This window comes from Puma concolor, chromosome A2 (genome assembly GCF_028749965.1).
Source record: "Puma concolor isolate L17-30 chromosome A2, mPumCon1.1.hap2, whole genome shotgun sequence".
Lineage (NCBI taxonomy): Eukaryota > Metazoa > Chordata > Mammalia > Carnivora > Felidae > Puma > Puma concolor.
In genome coordinates, this window is record NC_141668.1 from 48474500 (window position 1) to 48487721 (window position 13222).

The 13222-nt window shown below is 43.6% G+C and overlaps 1 protein-coding gene across 2 annotated transcripts in view; it reads right to left on the minus strand.

Annotated features, from left to right (window-relative positions):
- Positions 1–664: 664 nt before the first annotated feature.
- PLEKHA8 (pleckstrin homology domain containing A8) overlaps positions 665–13222 on the minus strand; it is a 63262-nt gene continuing 50704 nt past the window's right edge. The window contains exons 13-14 of one of the 2 annotated variants that reach the window (XM_025929539.2): positions 12161–12222; positions 665–6546 (exon numbers count right to left, since the gene is read on the minus strand). In XM_025929539.2, the coding sequence (XP_025785324.1) occupies positions 6349–6546; positions 12161–12222 (260 nt within the window). In that variant the 3' untranslated portion in view covers positions 665–6348. The remainder of the gene's footprint in view (positions 6547–12160; positions 12223–13222) is intronic. The other variant, XR_015245906.1, reaches the window with a different exon arrangement.

Here is a 13222-nt window from a genome sequence, read left to right on the forward strand (position 1 = left end):
AGCATACAAGAGAGAAAACCCAACAGGTGCAACCCTACTTTGGCATCAAGTGATTTCGAAAAAAGTATGGCCTATTGAACGTGAACTTTTTAATCACACAGCCATTCACATATTAGGCATAGCAAACTCATCTATCAGTTCTGCATTTGTGGTTTTTCTGAAAACAGAATTAAAACCGGGCCAAAGAACAGAGCCACTGTGAAAGGAGCTAATGGTTCTAGAATGCTAGGCACACCCAGTGCAATGCCATTACAGAGGTCTTTTGATGCTTCAAAATTAATTTCTGTTTAGGTTTTAACCAGTTTTATAAAGATTTCGGAGCCAGGCTGCTTGAGTTTGTAGCCTGGCTCTATTCCCTAACAGCTGTGGGATCTTAGGCAAGGGGCTCCCTCAGTCTGCACCCGTTTCTCATCTGTAATCTGAGGATAACAACAGTACTGGCCTTACAGAGTGAGTAGGAGGATTAAATGTGTTACTGTTGGTAAAGGGCTTAAAATGATGCCTGGCAAACAGTATGTGTTCCACAAATGAGACTTATTATTGGCATATTCAATTCAGAAGTGCACAGAAAAATCTTTAGAAGATGTACTTGATAAAAAATACTTTAAAAATAAGAGAAGCACTTGATAAAATACTTTAAAAATAAGAGAAGCACTTGATAAAATACTTTAAAAATAAGTTTATTATAACTAACGAATATAAAATCTGACAGATGTTTTCAAACATTTTTGCAAAAAAAGTAAAACCCTCCCCACAAGATACAGAGTAAGAAGTTGGACAGTTTTTACATGAACACCAAACATGAAATTCTCATTCACTGGTTGGTCCCCAAAGGCTCCAACACATTATGTTCTAAGTAAAGGCCCATTAAAATGAACAAATCAACAAACTACTTGACACTCGCTTTCTACTGTCATTATGCTGCTCATTCAAAATGCTTTAGGACAAGAACAGTTAACACAAGACTGCATGTGACAGGTATTCAAAGTGCGTGGATCTATGAGACCATAAACACTCAAGATAAGAATACTGGGGCTGGAATTCAACACCGACTTAAAAAATTAATCCAAGGAAATCTATGTACATTGTAGCCTTTGGCATCTGGTCTCATGTTTTTTTCCTTAGAGAGACATCATTTTGTCCAATCTACTAACCAGATTAAATCAACCTTAAATACATGTCTCATCTGACACAGATTGTCCACAGCCAATTTCACATGAGGTAGTTGGGCTGTTTACTGACATTCTAGTGAAACTGTCATGACACTGGGGACTCAGACATCAAACATGCCATGACACTGGCTCATCAGCCTTCTAGGAAGCAACAGAATACTTCTAGGTCACCCGTCTTGTCATCACTGACTCCACACGCACCTATGAAGAGACATGTACACAGGAGTCTGTGATCTCATTAGTTTTGCAAGGGGTGCCAACCGTCCCAGGGTGGTTGCTGTTTATAAAGTACAGGGAAGAAATACTGACCACATGACCACACTTTAAAATATATGTAATAGAAAGAACGGTGCTTAAAACAAGCAGGATCTCTTCCTTATGTTCTCACAAAGCTTAGCTGAAAACATCTGTTCGCTCTGAAAGAGAAGTGATTAAAAAGGGCAACCAAAAAATCTTGCAAACTTTTGCATCACAGAGCCGTGGTATGTTTTTTCCGTTGAATGAAAGGCTATAGAAGAACAGCGGAGGAGAAGGATCAATGCATGCGTACCGCCAATGATCACTTAATCATGCCCTGGAGTGCCTTAGAGCAGCAGTGCGACGAGAGAAGTCATGCAAGTGGCCTCCATACACAGGACTACTGGCTGCAACAGGGTGGGAACCGGGAACGTTTACAGAGAAGGTCCGGCGAACAGTTTGTTCATGAAGTGCTGAATGGATCCCTAACAACCTTGTAACTGGTAAGCGGTCTTAAAATACGATTAGACAGCTACTGAGTAGTTTGTATGTCATTATTATGAAAGCCCTGAGTAAGCAACTGCAGGTTACAAAGGGACATCCAGAAGCAGAACGTATTTCTAAAGAAAGCCCTCCATATACACTTCACAGGGACACAAGACTTACTGTACACACTGAGGTTGTGCACAGACTGTACCAGATCACAAAGGGCATCTGAAGTCAGGCCCTCTAAGACCAAGCACATTAGTTCAGCTGACAGAACGATGGCTTAAAACATATTTTACTTACAAATTCTAAACCTAAAATGTAAAAAAGGTTGACGGTTTACCCTAAAAAAACCACCCATAAAACATCAGAATAGGGAAGCTGAAGAGTTGTAAAACCTAGGACTAAAACCTGAAGTAACTGATTTTAATCGATTCAGAAACGCACCATTAAGTAACCAACTTCTTGTGGGATGTACTAGTTTAAATAGAAAAGAAACATAAAAAGCTTTCAGAAAATTGCCTCACATCATCTCATATTGCTCACGACCCCCTGACTCTCTACTGTCTTAAACGATATTTCTTCATCTATGTGATTTTCCTAATCAGATCAGGTCCCATTAATAAGAGACCTCTTACTCTAGCTCTTTTATTTCCTTCAAATTTAATAAAGAAAAGTGACTTTATTTACTGGCTCCTTCCACCTATTGTTCATTAAAAACACTGTTCCAAAAATATAAAGTTGAAAGCATGGACTTTTTGGGTATATACACAGATGCAATTAATAATCAAAAAGAGATGCCCGCAAATGTTCCCGGCGGCACTCATCTGATGACAGGTCACTTTCCGCACATGGCGGTCACCTGCTTCACAGCTACAAATGGGACCGGGGGTTCTTTAAGAAGCTCCTGAATGAAGTCCAAGAGAACAGAATCCCCGGCGACTGGGCACCTGACTGTGGGCTAGGTCCGTAGCAGGGGCTCCACGTAGGTAGGAGTTAGAGGAAGCTGCTAAGGAATGGGGCAGAACAGCTAGAGTGGGGGGTGGCTCCGGTGCTCTGAGGGGGCACTGCTGGCTATCCCCAGTAACAGAAAGCGGCAAGGCTGAGTTCTGGAGTCCAGATATCCCTTATTGTGCAAACTGACATTTGAGGAAACTCTCTGTTCAGAAATGACATGCAAATAGTGATGACAAGGTGCCTCAAGCCACGACTTACACATCCTAATGAACACTGCCTTTCAAAGTCAATTCTCTGGGGACTCAGATGCTCGACCTCCGGAGAGCCCTGCTTCCAGAACTCCCTGCAGAGCTGGATCAAGAGCTGACAAGAAAATCATCTCCACCTCATAGTTGTAAGTTGGTTTGGTCCCCAAAAGGTATCCCTCCAACTTAACATTTTTCACCAGGATTAGCTATAATGAAGCAAATCTGCTTTCAAAGGACAAAATAATAATAATGATAATTGCCGGCATCGAAAGGAGTTTGTTCAGTTGGACAAATGTGTATTAATCCCCCTGAAGTGTAAAGCCTGGCTTCTCCTGTGGGAGGATGGGGAGAGGTGCGCACGTGACGAAATTACGTGCACCAAGCACTCTGTTATGTTACTTATCAGCTTCTACTAACCCCCAGAAGACAAATTACCTTCTTCTTCAGGATCTCTCTAAAGGTTACTCCAAAAAAGGAATCCTAAAAATGTTTTGAGCAATGAGGGCAAGGTGACTCCTCTGTCGACAAGCATACTAATGTTTTCTCATCTCTCACTGGGTGAAAGAAAGCTTAAAAGTCCCAGAAATCTTGGAGGATCATGCAGAAAAGGTCTTAACTATCTTTTCTTTGTTCCCATCTCAGACGGTACCTGCAGATTAGAACTTCCACTAGAAGCAAATGCTGTGTGTCCAGGAGGAAGCTCTGACTGTGCCAAACTGCACGTCAAGTTGCATTTATCACATAGTACGAGGCTCAATTTCCAGTTCCTTTTATTCAGGACCCTGCGAGCTTTATACATCTTGGGCACATTTAACATGCTCCAGTGAGGAAAATACCTGTCAAAAACACTACGCCTGTCTACGGGGGTGGGAAAAGGGGGAGTACAAAATGTAACTTATTCAAGACGCAAGCTATTCTGATCTGGGTTCCCAGTGATCCCAGATAATACTAAATTCTTCTTCCCCGGAAGACCAAGTTATGGAAACCAAGGCCGTACCTATAGAAATGTGAAATGGCCACGCCGAGCAGCTGTCTTCTGTCTGTGTGTATCCAGAGCTTGGGTGGCGAGTCCGAGGCACGCGCCGTGTACCCGCACCCTCTCCAAGAGACCACATGAGCTCACTGGGGGTGACGGGGCGGCAGCAGCTGCTCTGAAGGGATATTTACAGTCTCCCGGTGGCACCCCCTTGCAACAGCACAATGCCTAAAGTGCCTTCGTTCAGGGTTCGAGCATAGGCTGGCTGCTGCTTTCTTTTTCCCTCTCGGGAGGCTACGGGGAGGGCAGGAAGTCCGAAGTAGCCTCCGGCTCCTCCGTCACAGTCGCACTGACCAGAGGAGATCCACACTAGCTGCTTGTGGGGGCAGGGGAAATGACACACAGGCCTTGGCAGCTGCCAGTAACAAGCGCTAAAATACAGAAGAAGCGATACCATTTTAGCACCGTTTCCCCAGCCTTTAAACATTTGTTTTTCTTTAAGCATTTTCCAGAAGTCCTCACGTAAGTTGCATACCTGCTTCATTAATCCGAGCTAAATAAATGCCAATTCGTTTAAAGACAGATAAAAGACAAAATCAAAACCCCTCCCTACACGAACCTCCGCCTAAGGAGAGGGTTCTCTTTGTCCTGGAAGAGAATCACCTGGGGCTGCTCAGGTAGCATGCACCTGTGCCCTTTAAGGGCCCTCACCTTCTACCCTGGGGCACTACCTTCCGCTGGACCTTCTCTTCCAGTTGCTAGAAGGAAGCAGCCTCTGGGGGGGGGAAGCCTCCATGACTTTCCTCCCACGCCCACTCTTGGCAGTTTGGCCTACTGGAGACCCCTGGCGTCACACGCTTTACAGGAGAACGCCTACCCAGGGTTGTATTATGCAAGATTAAATCCTACCTTTAAACTCTGATACAGTCTTAAAGCTGTAAAGACAGCTTGCTTTGCACTATTGGTGATGATACCAAGATTGATCAGAGAGCACATTCAGAACCGTGGTCCCCGATGCGATGCTCAAGCCTCATGGCTGGGCGCCGATGCTGGTTCAGTTAAGAAAATGGTGAGTAGACTTGCTCTACGTCTCACCCTCCCTTTAACTATTTTATTTCAATGAAAGTGTCTTCCTCTTTGGAAAAGAAAGGACACACCATTTAGTTCATGCAGAAGAGTTCTGCAAACTAGAATTTAAACTAGAATTTAATCTTGTAGTTCTTCAACCCTGGGTGCACAGGAATCAACTGGAAAGTTTATTCAAATGTAGGTTCCTGAGTCCCACCCCCCACTACTCTGATTCTTTAGTAGGTCAGGGTAAGGCCTGGGAATTTGCTGTTTGAAGAAGCAGTCCATGTGATTTTGATGCAGAGGTGGTCCAGAACACACTTTGCAATCATCAGCTTCCTCTAAGTAGAAGCTATATGCCTGTGAGTAAACTCCTCAACCTCTACACCTTACTTCTGAAATGGGTAATAAGCCCTAAAGTCTGAATGTCACAGTTTCACTGTACTGTCTGATTCAGATGGTGCAGGGGAAAGCATGCCGGCTAAGTGTGGGCACTAGATAGGGGTCATCTTAGGTGACCTGTCACATCTCTGCCAGACTGTCCCCCTGCTTGGGGTCAGTCCACACCACTCACCCCTTCGGAGCCACAGTCTCCCCCCCACGGACAGGGATGGCACTCCGTGTTTGTGTCTTCCTCCTCGACACTGACATGCCCACACCAATGCCCCAAACACCTGAACTACACAGGCGCTTCCTGACCACAGAGCCGTGGGAGAGAGGATTCTCTGAACGTCTAGGAATACCAACTCCACATTTCAATAGCTTCGACAAAGGGGCTTAGCCTTCCCCCCAATTTTTAGTCTAAGTTGATCGAAACACTGGCTATGTGTTACAGTCCTTGCTACAGAACTTGCTCATTTTCAGCTGGGGCGTGAAAGGTAAAAACAAAACACAGTACTGACAAACTCATTTGTCAAATCTGCTCTTATAACTTGCTGTTCAATTCTAATATAACAGCTATGATTTGGTTTCCAGGAGGCCCTTTGAACTGAAATATATAGCACCTTGATTTTTAAACACACAGAACACATACGCATTAAAAAAAAATTATATATAAAAGCACTAGGCTTTGCCTCCTTCTCTCCATCCCACCAAGTACGGGGCTGGAGAGGGTCGAAGCTGCTGCTGGGAATGAAGCAGGGCAACAAAACACGTTAGCAGACTTTATTCCCTGAAGGTAGGAGGCAGCGCGGTCCTGCAGACGTCATACCACCTCGTCAGACTCCAGTCCGTGGACCTCGTACAAAGTGTCCAGTATCGCCAGCTGCTTTTCCATGGCAGGGAGGTAAAGGCTGAGGTCCCTCTGCATCCCAACACTGAATGCTGCTTTCTGGTGGTCGCCTTCCTTGATGGTTAACGCGGCCACAAAATCTTCATAGGACGGAGCCGCCCTCAGAGCTAACTGCAAAAGAACTGCCCGTGAGAATCTGCACCACGTCTCTTGCTCTTGCACGCTTTACGCTCATGCATGAGCGCATACATGCACACACACTCACACACATACACGGAGATGAGGGGGGTGATACTACACCCTTCCAAGCCACGGGCTCTAAGAAAACAAGTATGTACTTGGGCCGTCTTGCGGATGAACGATGCCAACAAATCAGGGAGTGCTGAGGGAGAAGTTCTGAGAAAAGCTTCCTTCTCATTCACAGCATGATCCAGACCGTTCCTTCTGAATGCTCAGAATCCACCTGCGTGCATGCTGCCCCCCCAGGCTTTGTTCCCACGTGGCCAGCCTTCCAGGGCACTTCACTCTCCTATTTGTGTCCCATCCATATGTTTCTCTGCCTATCCCTCTCTCCCCCGACATGGAAAATATTTCCTCTGCACCCGTGACGATTTTCTCAGAGGGAAGGGAGCTACCCCTGTTGTTTGCTTGTACACTGATGCTGTAACGTGTCTTATCCCACTTAATCTGTGTAAGAACCCTGTACTGTTCATAGCCCTAGTTTACAGATGAACATTATATTGCTAACGAGGGCCAGCGCCAGGATCTGAACTCAGGATCGACTGTGTTTTTTCAACCATGCTGCCACACCACACCCCTTCCCTGATGGAACAGTTCCTAGGCTCTGGATGGCTCTCTTCCTTTCGTAGGCCAGTTGTTCCCTAAGGTTGCCAAAATCTGCTGGCTGGATCCACTGGATTGGTTCCGCTGAGATCTCTGGAGACTTTGGAATCTTCAATTAATTACGCTACACTTGCTTTCCTGAGCCTTCTTATTCTTGACAAGTCTTTGAGAATAAGCCCCACTCCCTTTCTGCAATTGGGGGCTGACCGGCATTATCATGCAGTGGTTAAAGCACAGGCTTGGGTGAAGGAGACACGGATTCAAATCCCAAATCTTCCCACATTATTAGCTCGAGAAATTTGAGCAAGGTGCTTAACCTCCTAGAGCCTGCGTTTCCTCTGTAGAAGAGGGCTGGTACCACTTTCCTTATTTGAAGAGATTAATGTAATATGTACAACATGCTGAGCTCACTTTCTGGTACACACCAAATACTCAAATAATGGCAGAAGTACAAGGGAGAGAGCAGAGAATGAAGGGAAGGCAATTATCTCAGCGTAATGTGAGAAAATCTCCTGGAGCTGAAGGACAGGAGCCTTCACATTTAAAGACCTACCCAGCACTCAGCATAATGAATGAAAAAGACAAAAGGAGAAGGTCATGCAATTTTAGAATGTGAGGATAAAGATCCTGGAAGCACCCTGAAGGATGAGGAACAGTCTATGTAAATGGAACAGGAACTCATTAGACTCTACAGTAGTAACAGTGGAAGCTGGAGGACAACAGAGGAAGCCTTCAAAATTCTGAGAGAAAATTACTATTAACCTAGAATTCTATACAAGCCAGAGCATCACTCTAGTAAAAAAGGGCAGAATAGGGGCACCTGGGTGGCTCAGTCGGTTAAGCATCCGACTTTGGCCCAGGTCACGATCTCATGGTTCGTGAGTTTGAGCCCCCCCCCCCGTCATGTCGGGCTCGTTCTGACAGCTCAGAGCCTGGAGCCTGCTTCTGCTTCTGTGTCTCCTTCTCTCTCTGCCCTTCCCCCACTCATGCACACACTCACCCTCTCTCTCAAAAATATTAAAATGTTAAAAAAATATACACATAAAAAAAAGAAGGGCAGAATAAAGACATTTTCAGGCAGGCAGGAATTCAGATGTTTAGCTCCCTTGTACCATTTTTCAGAAGCCACTAGGGGACGACACTAAAACAAGGGATTAGATCAAGAAATAGGAGGTAACAGAACTTAGGAAGCTAGTGTGAGATGGGGATTCTGTACAGAAAAACTTGTAAGGAAGAGTCCTAGGGCACACAGCAGTTCAACAGGCCTGAACAACGAATTAAGATTGGCACAGAGTTTAGAAAGTTCTGGAAGGGAAGTCTCACGGAAAAAAACTCAAGACATATAGTAAGATAGTATGATATATCTGTGGGTTCAGAATGGTGGTGATTTGAGAGATTTGATGATGCAAGGAAAATATAAAAACAAAATTAAAAAAACCCATACAATTTTGGCTCATCTTTATCATGTTAACTTGTAATATAATTATATTGGCAAGGTGGAGGGAGGGGAAGTGAGGTAGTGATAGCAAGGTCTAAAGACAGCTAAATCCTAATCTATAACAGAAAGTCAACATTAATGGCTAAAACTGATAAGGCCAAAAAGAACAGTAAACATTTTTAGGATTACAGAGGTACTGGAAGAGACAGTCACAGTAGTTGAAGGTGGCAGCATCTTTGGAGTAAGTCTGGGAAGGAGGGGACAGAAGGCAGGGGCCGCTATTTTTTGTTATAACTTTTGGACTTTTGATTAAAAAAAAAAAAAAAAATCAAGCCCTATGCATGTGTATTTAGGTACAATAAAATTTTTGAAATGTTTCTCCAGAGTGGGGCCCCAGACTATGTATCTCTCCAAAGGTTCCTACAGGACTATGATGCAGTGAAGTCGACTTAGGAACCAGTGATAGAACTCAACTGAAGAGGAAACCAAAAAGGTCAAATGAACAATGATTAAAAATCACGCTGGAGGCAGAGCCTGGACTGGGCTTCAGTGCCATAAATTACAACAGCGTGAAGATAAAAGTTCACTGTTTGGCTGGTAAGTGAATCAAATTCCCGGAGTGTAGAAGTTGTTTCACTGAGGAACTAAGACAGTTAAATGAATTTGCCTCTGCTAATTACTTAGCACCTTCAGAAACAATACACTTTCTAAAGCAGGGGTGACTTGGAGAGTAAAAGTAAGAGGCTCCAAGGGCTGAGTTAGCTCTTCTGTTGACGAGGCTGTTGCCAAATGCTCAACATAATCTATTTTCTTAAAAACCAGCAACTTTAAAAATTATTGGCAATACTATCAAGAACCTTCAAAATGTTCTTCCTCTATAATTTCGGGTGTATTACTTTACCTCTGTGTCTCAGGCTTCTTTGTCTATAACAGGGAAAGTAAGAGAACATACTTAGGAATTAGGAGATTAACAATTTTATGTATGTAAAGCACTTAAGACAACATCTGGTACACAGTAAGTGCTCAAAATTCTAAGTTCTAATAGTTCTTGGTATTAGACATAACAATTCCACTTCTAGGAACCTATTTTTTAGGAGATAAAAGTTTTACTCAAAAATGCACATAAACAAGTGCTGTTGACAACAGCCTCAGAAGCAGCTTAAATGTCTAACACAGAGGATTGGGCAAATAAATCATATTATCTCCATACTAGGGAAATATTATGCAGTCATTAAAAATAATGATTTTCAAAAACTCTTATGGCATTTAAAAATGGCCATGGTTGACTCTGTTAAGTGGGGGGGAGGGGGGAGGATAATACAAAATCACACAAGCAAAACATAAAAAAATTTACATGCATATACAGAGTATGCAAAATAATTTTACACATATAACATGTACATATTAAAATATAAATCCCTACAAGTAGATATATATTTAGATAAACATATAAAATTAAATAGAATAATCTTAAAAGAATATATAAATATACATACAAATAAAAGGTAAGAAGGTAAAACACGAAAATGTTAAAAATGGTTATTTTGTATGGAGTGGTGAGAAGATGGACAATTTAAATTTTTTCCCTTTCTATTCTGCCATGATTTCTACTTTTTTTTTTTTTTAATGAGTCTAAAGTCCTATATGCTGGGGAAAATGCTATAAATTAAAAATTGTTTTTAAGGGCGCCTGGGTGGCGCAGTCGGTTAAGCGTCCGACTTCAGCCAGGTCACAATCTCGCGGTCCGTGAGTTCGAGCCCCGCGTCAGGCTCTGGGCTGATGGCTCAGAGCCTGGAGCCTGTTTCCGATTCTGTGTCTCCCTCTCTCTCTCTGCCCCTCCCCCGTTCATGCTCTGTCTCTCTCTGTCCCAAAAATAAATAAACGTTGAAAAAAAAAATTGTTTTTAAAGAGCCTTGCTTATGTTAAATTTTCTGCTACGTTTGCATTTCTGTTGGCAACGTCTCTTGGATCATTAATATTTCAGGATTAAACTCTGACTCCTATACCGTAACAACAACTACAACACACAGCTGTTTCTTGTAAATAGGGCAACTCAGCGTTCCTGTGCTTTGTCATCTAACCAGGGGAACGCGGGTTTCCGTCCCCCGCAAGCAGTCAGTGTTTACTCCGGGATCAATGAATGTAGCTGCATCCACTGCTCAGCGGCAGCCTGTCGGACGCGGTCTTCCCTGCAGACGGTGGTGACGCGGCCTCGGAGACAGCGGAGGGGGTTTAGACCTGGGCTCTGCCACGGCTGCACTTTGGGACTCTGGGACTCGAACGGATAGTTCTGAACTTGTAGAACGGTGAGAGTAAATCCTGAGATTACTTAAGATAATGAACGTGGAAGTACCTAGCACTGTCCGTGGTTCACAAAGGTATCCGACGGCCAGACGGCAGCTATTACTGTGATTACAAAACATATACTGAAGGTGAGCGTGAGCACTCTAGCTGCAGCCGCCTAGCTCCTACGGCGGTGAGCGGTGGGGTACAGGCCTAGCCACCTCCAGGCCTTCCAAAACCAGTTCAGTCCATTTTATTTCTTCCACTGTGTTCTTCCCGCTTTCTTTACCTGCCCCCTGATAAGTCATGACCTAAAGAGTTCTCACCTCAGGCAAATAATGTCTCCTATCCTTTAATTAGTAAGGCACGTGCAAGGCTGTTTTTGCCCCACGACCTTCCGCAGAACACTCGCAGCTAACGTGTCTGCTCGTGAACCACCACGTGGCACTCTGCCTTTTCACAGCTGTCCCTGACTAAGGCTGACCTCTCCTCAAATGGCAGAATCACAGAGTATTACTGAGGACATAAAGGGGCCATCTATCTACTCCTGCTATTTTACGAAAGCAGGCTAAGTGATTTGTCCAGGGGACTACGATTTCCAGGTGTGTGTTCTTAGGTCAACATGCTGGCAAGGAAGGAGTGGCGGAGTAACAGGAGCCCAAACACACAAGGACAAACGTCTCCAACAATGAAAATAATGGTCTGAGAAGGCCTAGCTGCTGGCACACCCAATCAGACAATTAGTCAAAGACGAAATCCAACTAAATGCAAGAAAAATCCATTAAAATCTTAGAATTAACAGGATGGAATACAATGGGCAGCAGAGGGAGCTATGAGCTTGAAGGCCCCACTCATCTCCCATCATTGGTGAGTATTTGGCAGCTTCCTGCCTATCCCTGCACGGATACCCTTTACTCCCTTATCAGAAAGGCAACCACTTCTGTGGCAAATTCCCACAATGTCATTGGAGGTGGACAGGGGAAAGCATGGTAACAGTCCTCTTTATTCCAGACGCTTTTTTTTTTTCCAACATTTACACACAAAAAAAGATCTACATAGACTTAAATAGGCAACATTATGTTCCTATTCTTGAGAACAAAGCAAATAGAAATGCTATGCCCGCATGCACGCGCGCGCGCACACACACACACACACACACACACACACACACACACACCACCCTGCTGTGACCATCAGAACATAGAAGGCAGGATCACTTACCGCAAAAACCCCTCGAACTACCCAGCCGTGGTGCTGCCGTAATGTTTTACCATATGCGTTATCTTGAAAAGAAGAAAAACACCATGAACCACAATTTCACCAGAATTTGATGTGCTGTTTGTATCACGTCCTTTCTAATGTACACGGTAGCATGATACTGTTAGTATTACAAGCTGATGAAAAAAGTCTAATTACAAGATTGTGTATCCCAAGAGTCTTGAGTAGGAAAAAAGCCTTACACAATTTTTTTTTTTCCCCTAAGAAACACAGATAGTTCCACTCTTCCCTTGGGCAAATGTATCTGAACTTCATTTTATTTTCATGGTGGGAAAAGTCCCATACATATCAGGAAATAAACGTGCGGAGAGGATACTGGAAAAGCTACACTAAATACAAATAGAAATACACTATAAGAATATAAAAATGCAGGGGCACCTGGGTGGCTCCGTCAGTTAAGTGTCCGACTTCGGGTCAGGTCGTGATCTCACGGTTCGCGGGTTTGAGCCCCGTGTCAGGCTCTGTGCTGACAGCTCAGGGCCTGGAGCCTGCTTGGGATTCTGTGTCTCCCTCTCTCTCTGCTCTCCCCTCCCTGCCCTGCTCATGTTCTGTCTCTGTCTCTCAAATATAAATAATAAATGTTTAAAAAAAATATATATATAAAAATGCAGTTCTCTGAATGTTGTGTGACCCTGAGCCAGTCCCTTAGCTGTCCTCTCTGTTTCCCTCTTTGTAACCTCTGAGTTTCTTTTCAATTCTAACATTCTATTCTGGGATGTCAAATGTTTGTTCTAGATGTCCCTATGGCCCTGGATATGCAGTATCAAACCTAGAAACCTTTAAAGCTACTGTGGAAAGAATGGCTTGAAGTTACTAAGCTAGTTATAAAGTACTTGGTGAGACCTATTAGTAAAAGTCATTCACATTTAAGCCTTTAAAGATAGAAACTTATGAATTTTGTCCCAATGTGTTTGAAAATGGGGTTTAAAAACTTGCATATAATAATTTTAAATTTTTTTTTTCAACGTTTATTTATTTTTGGGACAGAGAGAAACAGAGCATGAA